This window comes from Thamnophis elegans, chromosome 3 (genome assembly GCF_009769535.1).
Source record: "Thamnophis elegans isolate rThaEle1 chromosome 3, rThaEle1.pri, whole genome shotgun sequence".
Lineage (NCBI taxonomy): Eukaryota > Metazoa > Chordata > Lepidosauria > Squamata > Colubridae > Thamnophis > Thamnophis elegans.
The window spans coordinates 123525339-123545092 of record NC_045543.1 but is presented as its reverse complement, the minus strand read 5'-3'; the positions used below and the strand labels follow the sequence as shown (position 1 = coordinate 123545092).

The 19754-nt window shown below is 41.1% G+C and overlaps 2 protein-coding genes across 2 annotated transcripts; both read right to left on the bottom strand.

Annotated features, from left to right (window-relative positions):
* Positions 1–21: 21 nt before the first annotated feature.
* Positions 22–11380, bottom strand: LOC116505659 (molybdopterin synthase catalytic subunit-like). The gene is made up of 5 exons (XM_032213006.1): positions 11289–11380; positions 9652–9779; positions 8129–8282; positions 1891–2014; positions 22–677 (listed from the first exon to the last, which is right to left on the bottom strand). Exons 2-5 carry the CDS (start codon positions 9770–9772, stop codon positions 609–611), a joined length of 468 nt encoding a protein of 155 aa, XP_032068897.1. The 5' UTR covers positions 9773–9779; positions 11289–11380; the 3' UTR covers positions 22–608.
* MOCS2 (molybdenum cofactor synthesis 2) lies at positions 9729–16525 on the bottom strand. The gene is made up of 4 exons (XM_032213007.1): positions 16411–16525; positions 13096–13217; positions 11289–11435; positions 9729–9779 (listed from the first exon to the last, which is right to left on the bottom strand). Exons 1-3 carry the CDS (start codon positions 16420–16422, stop codon positions 11309–11311), a joined length of 261 nt encoding a protein of 86 aa, XP_032068898.1. The 5' UTR covers positions 16423–16525; the 3' UTR covers positions 9729–9779; positions 11289–11308.
* Positions 16526–19754: the final 3229 nt, after the last annotated feature.

The window sequence follows — 19754 nt, the reverse complement described above, 5'->3', positions numbered from 1 at the left end:
TAAATGAACGGCTCTAAGGCAAATAATTGTAAATTTTTAATTGTTTCCTATGACACTTTGCATATCTAAATAACTTTTTCTATATTTTTAATAGAATTAGTGAGAACTCTCTGGTCGTCACCTCAATTTTATGATGACTGGGCAAATCACCTAAATTTATGATAGGGAGCAAAAGTAAGATAGGGAAAGTTACATTTTTTCGTGTTACTGTTACTGCACAATGCTTCAGCTACTCCACAGAATTTGGAGATACTCAAAACATTTGATCTGAAAGAATAAACTGACAATGATTTCAAAGAAGCCCATGAAAGCAATAATATTCCTAAATAAATGATTTCATTATCTCATTCCATTTCAAAATTGGAGAATTATAATTTGTACTAGCTCAATTTTGGAATACACTTCTATATTTGAATGTTCTGTTTTTAAGGATTAAGGCTTATTAACACAGAGAAAGAAATCTAAACATTGTATATTTTAAACAGTTGGCCATGTGGCAAATATTTCCTGCATCTCTCAAAACGATCAACCAAAAACGGAATTGAATTTCTCAGTTCAGTTTAACACCCTGAGCCAGCTTTGCCTTCTCTTTTTGGTTCATTAATATTTTATTTTTCTCCCTTGATCCAAAAGCACTCCTTATTTCCTTTCCAAGCAGAATCCTCTTCATACACCTCCTGTAAGCAAAGAACATCATGGGTAAGAGAATTGTGTTACAAAGCTAACTTTTTTTATCTGAGGTGACGCAGTGGTTAGAAGTACTGCAGGCTACTTCTGCTGACTGCCGGCTGCCTACAATTTGGCAGTTCAAATCTCATCAGGCTCAAGGTTGAACCAGACTTCCATCCTTCCGAGGTGGGTAAAATGAGGACCCAGATTTTTGGGGCGATATACTGACTCTGTACACAGCTTAGACAGCGCTGGAAAGCTCCGGAAAGCGGTATGTAAGTATAAGTGCTATTGCTATCTGCTACACTGAATGCAGCCGCCACATTTTTTTCCCTAGCTTACTGTCAGAGCTGAATTAAAATATTAAAAAATATATAGATACAATTCAGGAATAAGTAGATATTTTCCAAAAGATTCTTGACATTTTAACATATTAGATCAGGGGTGTCAAAATCAAGGCCCGCAGGCCGAAAATATAAGGAGCCAGCCTGCATCGCTTTGGCCCGGTCTACCCTGTGTGAAGAGGAAATATGCCAGAAGTTTGGGGAGTGATGCCAAGCTGATCATGCCCACCTAGTTGGCCACACCCACCCAGTTGACCACGCCCACCCATCTCCCTGAGGTCAACCACAACTCTGATGTGGCCCTCAATGAAATTGAGTTGGACACCCCTGTACTAGATGCACATATGTTCTCTGTGCATAAAGCCCCCTGTTGTAGAAACAGCTGTCTGATGAGATAGGAATAGAAAGGGGAATAGGAATAGAATAGAATAGAATTCTTTATTGGCCAAGTGTGATTGGACACACAAGGAATTGGTCTTCGGTATATAACTTCTGGTTAATTTAAAGTTCAAGCACATTGGTTCAATAAATAATAGTTTGTGCTCTTTTATAATATTGTGGAATATTAACAAGAGTTCTTATAATATTATATTGTAAGAATACTATTTTAAATATCCGATCCATTTTGAACCTCCACTAAGGAAACTGAAATTTTCCGATCTCAGAAAACAGTAGAGGAAGAAGAATCATCTACCATAGTGGGAGCCTGCCCTCAACTCTGCAGGGGGAAGCCGTACCACGGCACAGGCCTCGGGGTGAGATGGGTGGCAAACAAATTTCATAATAAATAAACAGGTTCTGGGAAGCTGCCCTGTGGACAGTGTGATGTTCAGCATTGCACTCTTTCTCAAAACAAAAGTCCTTTTAACACACATACCTTTTTCCATATGGGGACAGTAGCTTTTAAAGTATTGATGCAATATTGCAAGGCATTGAGAGACTCTGCTCGGTGAGGGGAAGAGATGGCTACAATCACGCTGGCTTCACTAATGGGAACCAAACTAAAGAGAATGTGAAAAGTAACATTAGCTGTGGCTTTTAGCCACATTAGTGTAATCTTTCAAGGACAAAATAAACGTCTTGTTATCAACTACTACAAGGGCCTAGATAAACAAGAGGGGCCATGTTCTAGGAAGATCAAATTAGAGAGGCAGAATGTCTCATGATTATGTGTTCTGAGGGAAGACTCAACAGGAAAACAAATTAAGTAAAACTACAGAAGGGACATTCTGCAACAACAGACTGATGCAATCATTTAGATCAGGGAGAGAAAAGCAGAGCTGCTTTTTCTAAGAGTTTCAAGGCAGAAATAATCCCCTACCCCAAATAACATTTTAGGGATACTCCAGAGATCCTGTCAGTCATTATTCCATCCTCTATACAGGTAGTCCTCGACTTACGACCAGAACTGATCCCAAAATTTCTGTTGCTAAGTCAGACATTTGTTAGGCGGGTTGTGCTCTGTTTTATGAACTTTCTTACCACCGTTGTTAAATGAATCACTGCAGTTGATAAGTTAGTAACCCGGTTGTTAAGTGAATCTGGCTTCCCCATTGTCTTAGTTTGTCAAAAGGCTGCAAAAGGTGATCACGTGACTCCGGGACACAACAATGGTCATCGGTATGAACCAGCTGCCAAGCATCTGAATTTTGATCCCACAATCAAGGGGATGCTACAAAGGTTGTAACTGTGGAAAATGGCCACAAGTTACTTTTTTCAGTGCCGCTGTAACTTTGAGCGGTCGCTAAATGAACTGTCGTAAGTTGGGGACTACCTGCAATGTACAAAGGAATTAAAATGACAAAAAACTATACACGTATATTACAGGAATCAAATTGCACAAATTGTATTAGACATATAATCAATAGATGTGTAATTGAAATTTAAAGAGAGACATGTAGCCATCATCTCTTTGAAAGCTCCTTTATCTTTACTCCATCTCTGCATCTGAGCAAAAATAAATGCAATATTTAAATGTTTTGGTTCTGAAAAACAGAGATAGGGAACCTTCAGATTTTGGATTCTGACTCTCATGTTGTAAACAGTGCAAGCAATTTCCAATTGTAGTTCAAACATCTGCAAAGCAAAACAGCTGCTTTTCTTTTGTACAAAAGAAAAATAAGCTAAGTAAGTGTTCACGTAAGCGTTCCACATGAAACACATATCACAACTGTGTTTCCACTAGTTAGTGGCTGCCAGTCAGGTTGAAATCTAATACTTTCTAAAATAGTTATAACAATGATTGTTACCGGTTGCCCTAACTTAGTAACCACAATTGGAACCAACTCCGTCGCAAGTGCTACAGTTGCTAAGCAAGATATCACGATTGCACTAGACCAGGGGTGTCAAACTCACATTGTCACGGCGGCGTTACGAGACATATCGGGATTTTTTTCCCCTTCGCTAAACCGGACCTAGCCATGGCCAGAATGTGACACATCCGGCCGATGGGCCAGGAGTATGACAGTCCTGCACTAGACTTACAACCTCACTTCTGCTGCAGTTGTTAAGCAAATCACTGTGGTCATTAAGCAAAACATCAAATGACTGTGACGTGGGATTTTTACTGCTACCTTTTCTATTCTGCTTATCCCACGCTAGTTGCGAAGCACACAAATAGGAATAAAGCAACTGCAAGACCACTGTTCCCTCTAAGGTGCGCGCCTGCGCGGCCGCGCACATGGCTGCAGTTCCCCGCGCAGTAGTTTCTAATTGCCGCACAGAGGCACGTGGGGCAGGTATCTGGACACGAACTACAGAGCGATCGCAATCAAAACCTCCTCCAGCTAAACCTTTTCTACTGCAGTACATTGCCGCCCGACTTCAGGATTCTCTAATCAGTGTAGGTTGAAAAGAAAAACGGGAAAGGGATCTTAAAGATTTAAAACTCTGGAGCAGTTTTCACGGGGAATTAGAAGAGTCAGAAAGCCCTGCTGCCTGGAGTTTTGCTCCCCCCTCCCTCTCAGACCTGCCTGCAAGATCGGCTAATTTGCTATTGCCTGGGCTGGCTCATTTAGCAACAATGTAGCTCTTTTAAGTTCTTTTTCTCCCTCCTCGCTTCTCGGGGCTCCACCAATGGGGGAGCAAAGCCCAGCGCCAGGCTTTGGGCTAACATAGGGGTCTGCAAAGTTGGCTGTTTTAAGACTGGTGGACTTCAACTCTCAAAATTCTGGAAGTTGAAGTCCACCACCAGTCTTAAAAGAGCCAACTTTGCAGAATGCAGATCCCTTGGCTAACATGATTGATGCCCTCGGAGTTGGAAAGAGGCAAGAGAGAGCCCGGTCACATGAGTCATCATGACACGACATCAGCTTTGTGACCACATTGCTGAGTAATAAAAATTCCAGTCCCACGTTGTAACGAAGGAGTACCTATATTTGATAACTCATTGGGATTTTCAAAGTCATTGAGAATATTTTTGCTTTTAATCTAATTAAACTTCCTATCTGTCAGTTTAAAATAGTGACTTCCATAGAGCAAACTAAAATCACTACTTTATAAACAAAAGGAAGGTGTTTTTTTTCTCTTATTTGGTTATGGTAGAGCCATTTTAACAATCTATATTTGCAAGTAGTATGCAGTTTTGCAGTAGTAGTAGGTTACTGAAACCCTTTGTACAGAAAGGAGCAAATTCCCACAAATTTTTAAACAATCAACAAGCATTGTTGAACATGAGGCAATAAATCCTTGAGTTTACAAATTAACGATGGAAGAAAACTCTTAGATGTGAATGAGACTTTAATTATGGTTATTTTAATAATTTTACTCATTTAAAATAGCAAATTGCATATAATATATTCACAGAAGCATACAGTGTATAGAAAACTTTTGCAATTGAATGTTAACTCATTAAAATGAAGTACCGTATATCAAGTGAAATTCATTAAAATGAAGTATATCAAACATTTACTATTTTAATATTACTGGTATTAAGTGCCATTTATATATTCATTTCAAAGCTCTTTTTTATTTAATCCAAAATGAATTTGAAAAGATAATTGTAATAATTGATAAACCCTAACCCTATAGGTACATCATCAGTCAGTGCTGATGTCAAAACGTAAAGCTGGAGTAAATGTTGTTACGAAGAAAAAGTGCAGCTGGAAGTTTAAACTAGAATGGTCTTGGGTGACATCTGTGAAAAAAATTCAGGTGCTCAGGCATGAAAATGTGCCGCTCAAACACTATACTTTTCCGCCCACACTGAAAAAAAATTAGAGGGAACATTGTGCAAGACACTGAAACAGTTGAAAATGTGGGGACTGGTTGGAAAGTTACATTTTCAATACATTTGTAATTTTAAACAGTTACTAAATGAGGCAGTCAGTAAGCAAGGTCTAAGTGTAAGCAGTCCACTCTCCCTTAAGTTCTCAGAGCAGTATAGATATTACCTCATGGCATGCTGTCTGGGATTTCTGGCTGTCACTGCCAAGAGCCGAGGTGGCGCAGTGGTTAGGGTGCAGTACTGCAGGCCACTTCAGCTGACTGTTATCTGCAGTTCAGCGGTTCTAATTTCACCGGCTCAAGGTTGACTCAGCCTTCCATCCTTCCGAGGTGGGTGAAATGAGGACCCAGACTGTGGGGGCGATATGCTGACTCTGTAAACCGCTTAGAGAGGGCTGAAAGCCCTATGAAGTGGTATATAAGTCTAACTGCTGACTCTGTAAACCGCTTAGAGAGGGCTGAAAGCCCTATGAAGTGGTATATAAGTCTAACTGCTATTGCTATGATCAGTTGGTGGTTGAGGAATGCTGTTTTAAGTTAGGATTAGGTCCATTAATATATTTTCTATAAATGTTATTACAGGTAATCCTTGACTTTTTCTGACCTATGCTTCCCCAGCAGCACGAAGTCAGTCCTCATCCTGATAAACCCCTTTTATTTAATTTACAGTGAATTCCTCTCCAGCAAAGTGTTTCCTTTCCCACAGTCTTTCAAGACAGTTCACAAATACCAAACTTTATCAGGCTTGGAGAGGGGCCAGGCCGATACCTTTCAGACACTGCAATATTTGGCAAGAATGCAGGAATGAACTAATTGTCTCCTGCAAGCACTCTTCCCCTTTCGCTCCTCTTTTATTCCCTATGGGAGGGGCCATTCACCATCCACCTGTGGCTTTACTCCCAAGTCGACCCTTGTTCCTTAGCTGTTCCCTTCATCTGGCAACTCTGTGCATCCGCACACTGGGAACAGGCTCCAGCTGTTTGTCTGCCTCACTGATGTCTGACTCCGAAGGAAGCTGATAACTGGCATATGGCCCTGGCCCCATCTCTGCCTCTGACACAGAGCCTTCCCCAGACTCCAGGACTGGCCCATGTTCTTCCCCAATCTCCTCATTGTCTGAATATGTTGCCAGCTCTGCTGGACGTTGGCAAGCCACAACATGACTTAGAGCCACAACGGAGTGCAAAATTTCTGTTGCTTAGTGAGACAGTTTATGTGAATTTTGCCCCATTTTATGACCTTTCTGGCCACAGTTGTTAAGTGAATCACTGCAGTTGTTCAGTTAGTAACTCAATTGTTAAGCAAATCGGGCTTCCCATTGACTTTGCTTGTCAGAAGGTTGGAAAAGGGGATTGCACCACCTCAGGACACTGCAACCGTCATAAATATGAACAAGTTGCCAAGCATGTGAATTTTGATCATGCAACCATGAAGATGCTGCAAAGGTCATAAGTGTGAAAAGTGTTCCTAAGTCACATTTTTCAGTGCCACTGTAATTTCGAACAGTCACTAAGCGAACTGTTGTAAGTCAAGGACTACCTGCACAATGTTAGTGGTTCATCTATGCAGCACATCAGAGATGATATACTAAAGATATCAATCTTTAGGCATGCACGAAAGACATGGCTCCTTGAAAGGAATGTGTAGGATTTTACCTCAGCAATACCCTCCCACACACACACACACATAAGAGGATTTCTTTACTTTTATAGCAGTGATGGTGCCAAACCTTTTCAGCACCGAGTGTCCAAACCAGAATGTGTGTGCATGTGCATGCATATGTGTGCGCCGGAGCACCAGAAACCTGAAGACCAGCTGGCCAGCGCACACATGCCTGGTTTGGGGGCATTTTCTGGGCTGTTTTCAGGCCACTTTTGGCCTGGAAAATGGCATGAAAACAGCCCAGAAAATGGCCCAGAAAGTAGCCCAAAAATGTTCTGTTTTCTTGCCCCATTTTCAGGCCGTTTTTGGGCTGTTTTATGAGGGTCAAAAATGGCCCGAAAACAGCCCCAAAAACAGCTTGAAAATAGCCCCAAAACAGCCTGAAAATGGCCCGAAAAACAGCCAAAACCGCCCCCAAAACAGGATGTTTTCAGGGCTTTTTTTTGGCCCATTTTCAGCCTGTTTTCCAGCGCTCCAGTGCCCGCTAAGACCAGCTGGCAACAGCCTGTGTGCCCACAGAGAGGGCTCCGCATGCCACCTTTCCTAGATTGAGGCTAACAGTGAAGCTGAGCGTAGCATTCAGAAAACAAGCTGGTCAGGAAAATAGAATTCTAAGTGAAGAAATGAACGGCAAAAGATCCAAAGAGGTGATGTATACATAAATATCTAACACTCCATGTTAACAGGAGAAAAAAAACATACCTCTTAGCTAAAAAAATGTTTGCATCATCCGAGAAACAAACTAATTTTTTGGTCAAGTAGATGCCCTTGAAAAGACAGAAGAGATATCTTCTAAAAAGTGGGCAGCTCTACTCTAAAACAATTCTCAAACTTAGCTTACAATTCATTCGTACACTGTACATTCATTCCAGTTGGACTATTTTCCATCTCAATGTTTTTCTCCTTTGAACCATAACGTAAGAAAGCCTAAATCTGATGACAAGCTGCATCATTGCCAACATTCAGAACAAACAAGGATCAGGGTTCAGAAAACTATACCAAACCCTCAAATTTAACTCTTAATTGGAATGAGGAGATGTGAAATGTGAACATAATGTCTGTCTGAGAGCTGCCATAAGAGTAAGGCAAAATTTAATTTGCTATGAGGCAATTTTATCCCTATGGCCTCATCCAAAAAGGAGGCTCAGATGTTTGACAAATCTGCCTTTATCAAATTCACAATCTTAAATAAATAAAGCAGGAAGAGTATATGCTTTGAGTGTATTTACCCAAGTCGATGATGTATTGCTATATGCTTCATGGAAGGCCATTTCAATCTGATATCTTTGCATATCTTCTTTGCTTCAGCTTCTGCCATTGTTGTGTAAGCTTCATATTCCAACTGTACGACTTTTTTCCCTTCAAAGTTATTCCTTGTAGTGCCTGAAACAAAAGGACAACCCTTAAAAGACATTCTGGGCTGGTGAGAAGTTTAGCTTGACAGAAAGCTAAATTTAAGAGGTTCAACAAAAAGAAACTAACAATTTATCTTTATGATAAGCATGATTTTGCCCGTGGTCTGAATAAGCCCCAATAAGCTGCTTTCTGCATACCACATTGCTATGGGCTACAGACCTCTAATGAATTCACACATCTCTCAACCACATTAAGGTTTGGCCACAAATTCTCTTAACAGACACACATTCTCCAATAATGCCAATTATTAATAGGGGCCAAGCTCAACAATAGCATGCTTACTCTGTGTATACAAAAGGTTTCAATTTAACTTCTAGCATTTTATTAATTAATAAATGAATTACATATAATAAATAAATATGTATTTATTAAAAAGGCTAGGTGGGGCACTACTAGGCTAAATTTGTTCCACTTCAATGTTTTCATGTGTTGTGTGAATTCTCAATGATCAGAAAACTGAGATTAGCACAAGCGCTTCTGAAACCAGTTGTCCATATTTTTATTTTAGGGATGCAGCACACTGCTTTAAATGTAGCAATTCCCCCCGCCCCCCCCCCCCACTTAAATAAAAACCAACTCAGACCATTTAAGTTAGTTCAGGCATGCAAACTTGTTCTAACACAACTGTGCAGGCTGAAATCTCCATTCTTTTCAAGATGAGATAGATAAGATACGCTAGGTGTCATCTGAGATCTCCAACCATTATCATCTTCTTTTAACGACCCATAATCCCTTGCAGGGTGGAGTCTGGGCTACTGAATGGAGTTAGCAGAATGTTTTAATGGCCACATGCCCTTCCTGTCACCAATGCAGAGTTTTGTTCAGCAGATATATTCTCAATATGCCCAGAGAGAAATATCTGTCTCCACCTAGGATTGAACTCACAGCCTCCTGATTGTGAGGCGAGAGCTCCGCCTCTAGGCCGCTGCACCATTTTTTCTCTCCAACCAACCATAAGCATGTGTAATCAAGGTGAAGCCCTCAAAAGCACATAACCCATGAGCAACATCAAGACTTCTTTTGTGTATATGGATGCCCCAAAGCCTCCAGGGTTTCCTGATAGCGACAGTCCTCATAGATGACAGAACTATAAGTTCCATTGTATTTCTCTTTATTTCTCTGATTTCAATCCTCAAGGTTAAGAACTTTTTTCCCTTAAGTTTTGATGGTTTTCCTTGTTCTAAGGTTGGTCTAAGACAGCCTTGTTCCATTGGCTCCTACAACTGCTTATCTAATTTTCAGTTTCCAAGTTTCCATATTAAAAACTTGGGGGGGGGGGGGTAATTTAAAAATATGTGGGTTTACATATTTTAAGAGCTTCATGTGTCCGACCTACCTACAAAGAAAGATACAGCTCCACAGCAGGGAGAAATGACCAGGGCTGCAACTTCATCTAATGAGAGCTTCTCATACTTCAATTGAATCACATCCTTGGGTTCATCCTCAAGTCCATTCATGATTTCTCTACAAGTAAACAGCGATACAATGATTAATTTGCAGGTTTATCCTTCCCTGGCTATGGATCTTAAATTACATCACAGGTTACAAGCCATATTACTGTCTTATTTATTTATTCATTCATTCATTTTTAACTTACTTTTATTATTTTTATGAATAACTCAACTAATACTAATTTCATTCTAAGGCAGGACTAGAACTCTCCTGGTTTCTAGCCTGATGCATTAGCCACTATTCTAATTAACTTAATTAATTTAAATTAATTAATTCATAGTCTTCAAAGAAATATTATAGCCTCTTAACAAATGGATTACCGTATTTTTCGGAGTATAAGACACACATTTTTCCTTCAAAAAAGAGGCAAAAAATCTGGGTGCGTCTTATACACTGAATACAGTATTTTTGGCCTCGCAAAACCCCGCCTCTTCACCAAAATGGCCATGCATAGCCTTTAGGAGATTTATAGAGTGCTCCTGGGGGCTGGGGAAGGCAGAAATGAGCAAAAAATGGGCCGCTCAGGAGCACTCTACAAGCCTCCTAATGGCTATTCATGCCCTTTTTTGGGTGGGGGGAAACAGGTCTGTTTTCATGAAAAACAGGCTATTTTTGGGAGGTCTGAAGAGTGCAAATGTTTTTTTTAATTTGCCTTTTCAAAATCTTGGTATTTCTTATACTCCGAAAAATGCGGTATATGAATTCTTTCCAGGATCAGGATCCTAATAAAGGAGAATATTTGTAGCTCAGGGTTGAAATGAGGGATCCTTGGTGCTCTCTTGAGTTTGCTTGTTTTCTTGCAGACATTTGATTAGATAACACTATTAGTGCTAGTCACTGGGGTGGCATAAGATCCAAAAGACTATTTCCAAGTTATTTTTTAAATGTGCACTGTCTTATTGTCCAATCTGGAGTCTTTCAGTTGTGTTTTCCTTCCCATCTTCTCTACGAGCCGAGGTGGCGCAGTGGTTAAATGCAGCACTGCAGGCTACTTCAGCTGACTGCAGTTCTGCAGTTCGGCTGTTCAAATCTCACCGGCTCAGGGTTGACTCAGCCTTCCATCCTTCCGAGGTGGGTAAAATGAGGACCCGGATTGTTGTTGGGGGCAATATGCTGACTCTGTAAACCGCTTAGAGAGGGCTGAAAGCCCTATGAAGCGGTATATAAGTCTAACTGCTATTGCTATATAATACAGCCAATGATCATGTCTGGAAATTCTGAGAGTTATAGCCATGATCAGTTGGGAGTTGAGGTTTAAGTAAACCCCCATGAATATATTTTCAATAAATGTCATTACAATGTTGTTGGTTCATTTATGCAGCATGTCAGAACTGATGTCCAAAAGTTACATCAAAACATGCAGGAAAAGACATAGCTACCTGAAGCACATTTTGGAGACCAAACTCAAAGCGCTCTAGAGAAATATCACCTTGATACTTCTCCTTCTCCTTGTCCATCATCCTTGTCCTTCCCATCATCAAGTTTCCAGATTTGATATTTTAACGAGACACCAACACATACCTGTGAGTATCTTTCTAGACCTAACCTCCACTAAGAGGTGGGATGATGGCAACTTCGTCCCCTGTGTGGAGGCTGAACTGCTGATCCCCAAGGGGTACGTACTCCTGACAAATGGCAAAGATAACTTGATCTTCTATATCAGCAAGACTGAAAAAAACAAAAAGATTAATGAGATTGATTTGCTTCTGCAATAGATCCCTGGCTTTTTTGGATTGGATTCTACTGAACATATTTTGAGAACCTCACAAAATGCACATGAGTAGGGTCTCCATCCTCAAAATGGCTACCGAGTCAATTAAAACCAGTCACAAAGCTCTGATTTTTAAAAAAGACTTATGACTTGCTATCTCTTCTAGCTTCTTCTTTCGCAGATTGTTCCAGACAATCCCAGCAAAAGTTTCCTCTTTCTTTGACCAGGTTTCTATTTGAAAGAGACAGGACTTTCTTTCCCTGATTTTATTTTGTGAGAAAGATTATGGAATACATTTAGAGTCTAGACAAAAGGACTGCTGGGGGATTGGCAATATTCCAAATTTCTCTCTGTCTCTGTCTCTCTCTTATCTATCTATCTATCTATCTATCTATCTATCTATCTATCTATCTATCTATCTATCTATCATCTATCTATCTATCTATCTATCTATCTATCTATCTATCTATCTATCTATCTATCTATCTATCTATCATTGGAACTGATTCTATGTAGAAAGTCAGTTGAATAAGAGACCGGGGAGGGGGGGGGGGGAGAGATGTCACTGGCCATTCGGGAGTTATGTGCTTTTGCACAGCGTTATCCATGTTACCAGTTGTGCTATTTCTTGGACCAGGAAGCTCTTTGGTCAGTGACTCATGCCATGCTCACCTCAGACTTCTTTAAGCTTCAATTGGCCAAGAATGCAGTTGCACAAGGAGAGATGTTTGCCCATATTTTCCAGCTTTCCTTTGTCTGCCAGTTTGCTTCTTATGCCTTCCAGGTTCTGTTATCATCTACGGAACCCTACATGGCCCAGAACCTGGCCAGCACACTTTGGGTCCCTTCAACTAGACACTGACATCTTTTCAGATTGTAAGCCAGAAGTGTGGCTTTTATGTTACACTCATCCTCAGGAATGAGGTTCCAACCCTGATACTGACTGTTCTTTTGAGATCTTGGGCTAGCTTGGCTGCAGCTGCTTGTGGGCCATGTGTGTGTATTCTTTTTAAATTAGTCCTTTTTACTTGATGGCAAGGTGGGGGAGGATGACTCTGTATGCTGAGCTTCTTGGTCACCATAGAAGATGACAATGGATTGTCGTGACATTCAAGTTGCAAGTCTCTATGCAAGAATTGCAAGAGAGTGCGATTACCAAAAATTGACGGCTTGTCAGCTTTGGAAGCCATATTAACGCCGGAAGCTTCCACGCTGCCACATTCTTGTGCTTGGGAAATTAGGAGCGGGGATTTAGTAAAGGGAATGTAGTTAGACATAATAGCATTCTTCTTTTCGGTCAAGGTCATGGTATTCCTGCACCTGGAGGAGGAGTGGTTGAAGTGATGTCTCGAGGTGGGACGGATTGTGGTTGGACCATGTGATGGATTGATGGGTGCAGGGGATGGGTTTGGGCTTTTGACTTACTGAAGGGAAACCCAGACGCTCAGATTCGGGTTTTCCCAGACGTGCCAGTATAGCTACTCTAATAAAAGGGAACTTGGAGAAAATGCCTGTCTCAGAGTTTTTAATTGGAGTTGGATTCTTCTTTAACGCTGACACTGCTCTATACTGTAAGAGCACGAGGAAAGAATCAATTACCGATACACATCACCTTACCTTGAATGTCTCTTGACAATTTCCCTCCACAGCTGCAGCGAGGTTATTTGTTGGGGTACCAAAATGACCTCTGTACGCAACCCTGCTAATTCAGCACTTCTGGCAAAATACAGCACTGTGACCTGTTTTCAAGAAGGTAAAAACATTGAATGTTTAGTCCACCTCTGATTTAAGCCTATAAGGCCGGGATGGCGAACCTATGGCATGCGTGCCACAGGTAGCACATGGAGCCATTTCTCAGGGCACACGAGGTGACTTCCGGTTTGCTCGTAGGGTCGTTTTTTGCCCTCCAGAGCCTTTAGGGAAGCCTCCGGAAGGCCCCTGAAGGCTCCGGAGGGCTAAAACCGGCCGTACGAGCAAACTGGAAGTCCATTCCCAAACATCCGGTTTGCCTGTAGGGCTGGGTTTTTTGCGCTCCAGAGGCTTCAGGGAAGCTCCTGAAGCCTCCGGGGGGCAGGGGAGGCTGTTTTAGCCCTTCCCAGGCTCCTATAAAGCCTCTGGAGCCTGGGCAGGGCAAAGAAAGCATGCAAAAAATAGGGGGAGTGCTGGTGATGCACATATGTAGGCTGCATTTCATTATGGGTGTGGCACGCCCGCGCACAACCCCCTGCGCTCCCCCCACTTTTGGCACGCGAGCCAAAAAAGGTTCGCCATCACTGCCACAAGGATTTCATTTGTATTCCATTGTAACTAAAATTAAATTGACACATTAGAGCTTCATTTTTGAAACAGCATGTAAGTTAAAGTAATGGACATATTCAAACTTGCAATCAATGGGTTTTTGAAATACAAGGAGAATAATATGCACCTGTATCTACATTGTAAAAGGTATCCTACCCCAATTACATTTAAAAAAAAGTGAATGTCCTCAAAAAAGAGTCTTCTTCTTGTGCCATATCCGTCATCGGACATTGCCGATCATGTTGGCAATCCTATTTTTGTCAACAGCGCATGAAAAAGTTCTGCTGAGTTTTGTCCAAACCAATCCCTTAGATTTTGATGTTTTTCTTCTGCCTGGACCTCATTTGCCTTCAATTTTTTTCCTGGAAGATTAAGTGAAATATGCCACATCACATGTCCAAAATATTCTAACTTTCGCTTATTAATGGACAAGATAATTTCCCTTTTTTTCCCCTTCCCAAAAGAGTGCAAACACCAAAAAATGGAAGCAAATTTTTCAAAACTTTTTGGCTGCAGGGGTGATTGTAATGGGCTGTGAGAATGACTTTGGGAGAAGAACCTACTGTCTAAATAGCTGTTAGACAAGAATGGGAATGGAGAAAGCATCTCAGAAAGGTTCTCCGCTAGTTCTCTAGAAAGTAAAGACAAGGGAAGGGAGAAGTATTTTCAGACCTGCAAGATTCTATGAATGTCATCTTACAATTAAGTTTGTGTTAATATTCATAGTTTTTGTGCTCTGGACTATTCTAATGCACTGACAGTTACAGGAAGGAATATTTAAAGCTCAGTTCCATATGTGGCCTCATCTCAGCCTCCTAGAAGGCGCAAAGCATTTCGAAATTCAATTAGCAATTATTCTGTTTCCATACAACTTAAGGTAGGGAGGTCAAAAAAGCCAAGTTGGCAATCATAATCATTCACCTTCTCATAATGGATACCTCTGATTTAATGTATCATTGATATCCCACAGCTGGGTGGCGGGGGGGGTACTCCCGCTCCAGTTCCCATGAGTCCCAACTAATCAAACGCAAAGAAGCTGAAATACACCTGACTCTTTGCTATTACAACCCTAGCAAGAACTAAAATTACTCCAGAAAAAAAAATGTAGTTCATCCTGGATGGATACACAGGAAGGTTGTCAAACAAGTTTTAAACACTCTCTAGAGATTAGAAATCTAAACGTTCTAGCTGGTTTATTCATCAAAGCCTCCAGGTTCCACAGGTTCCACAGAACTATCAAATGACAGGCAGGTAACTTCAGAAAAATTTATAACCTTAAATGCAAATCTAACAAAATAAATCCATGGGTGGTTCAGCATTTCAAAATACAGGCAGACAATGCAGTTGGTGGCCTCCAAAGTAGGGGTATACAAGAAATATTAAAAGCTCTATTATTTGTCTAATTTCCTCCCCTCCAGAAGTGAAACTAATTCGATAAGCTATTCAATCTACAGAATATTCTCTATAGGTCATAAAAAAGCACAACAAAGAATGTTCTTTGTGCGTCAACTTAGAAAGTTCAAACTGCCCAAAGAGCTGCTGATTCTGTTCTACAGCGGAATTATTGAGTCTGTCATCTACACCTCCATAACTGTCTGGTTTGGCTCTGCAACCAAACAAGACAGACAAAGACTTAATGGATAATTAGAACTGCAGAAAAAAACAATTGCTAACAATCTGCCTTCCATTTAGGACCTGTATACTGCAGGAGTCAAAAAGAGGGCTGTGAAAATATCTACCGACACCTCACATCCTGGACATAAATCATTTCAACTTCTACCCTCAAAATGACACTATAAGGCACTGCACATCAGATCAACTAGACACAAGGACATTTTTTTTCTGAATGCCATCACTGCTTAACAACTAATCCCCACAACACGGTCAAATTATCTACTAAGACTGTATTATTATTATTATTCTCATCCTTCCTATTACTTATCTCCTCCTACTTATTACTATAACCATGTTGCTTGTATCTTTACAATTTCTATTGTTTTTGTTTCCTAGTACAATTTGATAGCGTACTACTAACCTTGACTATCACTAAATGTTGTATCTTTTTTATTCTTGATGAATATATTTTATTCTCCTTATGTACACTGAAAGCAATATGCACCAAAGACATATTCCTTGTGTGTCCAATCACATTTGGCTAATAAAGAATTCTATTCTATTCTAATCTAATCTATTCTAATCTATAAAAGGGCATGTTCAGCATTTTTACTAAGGCGCATGATCAATGACGTTTTGATATCACTGCACATTGAACTGCAGCGCCCATCATCCTGAAGTTGGCCGAGGCTAATGGGAGTCGAGGTTACTGCGAAATAGACTGCTGAGCTTCACAGGCTCGATCCAAAGTCATTTCTCGGGGGAAAGCCGGCACAGAGGTTGCGCACACAGCCATTTTTGATCAGGAGCAGGGTGCCCGGCCCTCCATGGGGACTCAGTTCTGTCTCTCTTTCCCCACAGGGGATGCGGCTTGGGGACAAACTGGGGCTCTGGGTGGGAGCTTCTGCAGGTCTGCTGCGTCTTTTCGGGGTGCCTATAGAGCAGAAAAAAAGACTCCCGCGCAGATTTTTCACTCCGGCTAAAGAGCGCCGAGCCGGGCCGATTGCAAAGTTGGCGTACCTCGCAGCTCATCGATGCGCCGATCAGGGGAGGCCCCGAAACAGATCGTCCCTTCTCCTCTAGCGACTATTTTGCGATTGCGACAGGCCCAGGAGCAGTTGCGGCTCCAGAAGGCAAGGCTCCCCGCCGCCGCTCGCTTTGTAACCCAATCGCTTCGTGGGCACACCCCCATCCCCCAAAACAGCTCCACCTTCCGTGGGTTGGCTCTCCAGAGTGGGTGGGTGCACGGCTTCAAATGAGAGTTGGTTCCACTTTTAAAATAAGTCAGTCGGGTACCTTTAGAACCTTTAGATATTTAGAATGAATGAATTAGAAATCAATTAAATATTAGGCAATAGAAAATTTTATTAACCATTATTTTTTTGGCAACTTTGCAAAACTTAGAAACCTTTAAAATGCATCTTCGCACGCCCGTATTCAATACACGCCTTGTATTGAACTCAAAACTTCTGAACAGTTTTCCCCCTCTTGTAATTGCCCTGTAAAATAATCGGTTCCCGTAAAATGGATCGACTGATTCACAAGCACAAAGCAATTCATAGAAGCTGCATCCATGTGGACTACAATTCCCAGAATCCTTTGCGTACGCAGGCCGCCACCGTGTTTGCAAGGAAGCCTGGTAATTGTAGTTCCGACGCACCTAGAGGGCGGTAGCATCGGAAAGCGGTTTTAGTTTCGCTGGGTGCCTTGAGTATACCGTACCCATCGCTTCCAACAGTCACCCCAAATTGATGGGAAAGCTGTACCAGGCATGCCTAAGGATTTACCCGGAGAGGGATTAATTAAATGAGGCGTTCACTAAAATGCAGAAGGAAAGGGGAAAATCCGGTAGCCTCATTCATTATTTCTCTTTGCAGAGAAATCGCAAGACTTTAAACAGCTCGTTACATGGAAGGAAAGATAAGCTCAGACCCAATTCAGAGTCGCAAGGAAGGTGGAGTTTCCTCCCAAAATTGCTCAAATACAGGGGCCTTTGGAAACTGCATTGCTCCTGATTCTCCTAGTTATTCCTCTGAATTTTTCTACGTTTCTTAAATCAGTGTGTAGAAAAATTCTGGGAGTTGAAGTCCACACTGGTTAAAGTGGCCAAGGTTGAGAAACACTGGTTTAAGTTAAAGAGTGAAGGGAAAGGAAACACACATGAAAGTCTGCCAGCTAACTAAATGCATTTGTTTCCTTCCTTCTTCCCTGGTAACAGAAGTTAGAAAAGTCATATCTGGTGTCAGCATGTGTGTGACTTTTTCTAGCTCCAAAACTAGGCAAGGATTACGTGTCTGGATATTGCCATATATTTTCCAGGAGAGCAGTTCAACTCAGGGTGATTTTTATCTTCAGTACTAAGAAAAGTTTTTTAAAAAAATCTTGCACAACATCATCTTTTTTAGGTTTGCAACTTTTCTGCAACAAAGAACTCTTCTGAAATTAAAAAAAACTACAAATCTTCAACTTGTGTTGGGAGAAATATCCGTCTGGTTCAGTTCCAAGTGGGGAGAAAGACACTGGAAACATGGAGGCTGTTTGGAAAAAGGATTTATTGATGAACAGGACCACATGGGTTTGAGGTCCTGGTGCAGCTGAACACCTGGATTGGAGAGTCAGGGTTATTTATACCCTCTCTTGGGCCTTGCCCTTGAGCTTCCTGTTCCTGTGGCAAGAGCATGTATTCTATTGGTTGCTGTAGTCACACTCCCATGAGGCCCTGTGGAGTCACGTTTGTCTGAATCAGGTTTGGTTGAACCTTGGGCTGATGCAATAAACCCTCAGGAAATTTTGCAATGCAGTGAGCCTTTCTGCTAGATAATCTTATAATGTCCTGGAGGGTCGAGTCTTAATCCTGTCACTTTGGAGCTGGAGGTCTTTTGTCACGTAGATAGACTGGCTCAGTCTTTCTTAATGTGCACCAAAATATCTGCTGAGGGCAGGGAGATGGGGTTCTGTTTCCTTTAAGATTTTTATTTCCCTTTTAGGGAAAATATTTTATCCTTTCCTGAAATATTTCATTCTTCTAGAAGACAGGTGGGTGATAACTTTGTTCTCTTGGTAAAAAGAATAAATCTACTCAGTGCAAAACTTGTATCAAAACATATACAACATATGTTAAATGATTTATAAACATGTGCACCAAAGCACTTTATGAAAAATTTAATATTTTGCCATTTATTTCACAAAAGCATTAGGTAGGAGAACTGCATGCATAACTACTTATTAGCATAGTAATGAATAGCAATGTTTCAATGCAAATTGACATTTGACTCTCTGACAACAGAGCAAAATGTATACTCATATTCTTATGAATATGCTTTTCCAGTCAGTTTTTTTTCATATGCCTTGGTTTTACTTTCAGGAAAGTGGAGACCATTACAGTGAGAATCGGTTTATACGTTTCAAAATAAATTCAATTAAATGCAGTGGAAACTTTTTTTTCTGAATATTCCAAGTTCCTGCTCTTTGGTTGAGAAATCAAATGGAAACTTAGAGGTTGCTAGGGTGTTGGGGTTTTTTTGTTTTTTTTAAGCAAATCTTCTCCTCATCCCAAATCTTAGCCCTCAAATATATTGGATTGCTTGCACAATTATTCTAGAAGATTTATTTATGTATTTATTTATAAAATATATCTGGCTATATATATATATATATATATGTATGTATAAAAATATCATGATTAAAAATATTAAAAAAGGACAAGGCAGAAGAAAAGATAAATACTAGTCACAGTAAAGAAGCCATCTCAAAACCTCACTGGTCCCCTGTGATTTACCAGGCCTAATGACCTAAGTCTGGAGAGATTTCAGAAACATCAGGGATGGAGTTAAACTCATGCCTGTAAGGAAAAGATTCCATAAGGCAGGCGTCACAGCGAAGAAAGCTTCCTGGAGCCCAACTAGTTCCCTAACAGATGGGACCCAGAGCACGCCTTCTCTGCCAAATCTGATGGGCCAGGCAATTGGGGAAACTCAACCTCCCCCCCCCCCCCCATACAGTGGAACCTCCAGTCATGACCGTAATCCATTCCAGGGCTTCAGTTGGCACCCGATTGGTCGTGACTGGAAGCATGCACGGACAAAGAAAAAAGATCCGGAAGGGAAATAGCTGTGGCACAGAAAATCACTGTGGTTGTGATTGATCACCACCCGAGGATGTGTTTGTGAACAGAGTGAAACATTTAGCAGATTTTTTTGGTTGGCACCCGATTTGGTCGTGATCAGAAGCATTTGTGACCCGAGGTTCCTCTGTTCCATGAAATGCTTTAAAGATTAAAACCAGTACTTTGAATTGGACCCAGAGACAAACTGGCAAGCAATGCAGCTTGTGGAGCAAAGATGTAATGCATATCAATCTGGAGG

Coding starts and splice junctions, on each gene's coding strand:
- LOC116505659 (XM_032213006.1), bottom strand. CDS start 9,772: ATGAATGGACTTGAGGATGAACCCAAGGATGTGATTCAATTGAAGTAT. Junction 2,015..8,128: donor GCAATACATCATCGACTTGG/GTAAATACACTC, acceptor CATTCTCTTTAG/TTTGGTTCCCATTAGTGAAG. Junction 678..1,890: donor CTGTCCCCATATGGAAAAAG/GTATGTGTGTTA, acceptor CTTTGCTTACAG/GAGGTGTATGAAGAGGATTC.
- MOCS2 (XM_032213007.1), bottom strand. Junction 11,436..13,095: donor ATTGTCAAGAGACATTCAAG/GTAAGGTGATGT, acceptor TGTTTTTTTCAG/TCTTGCTGATATAGAAGATC.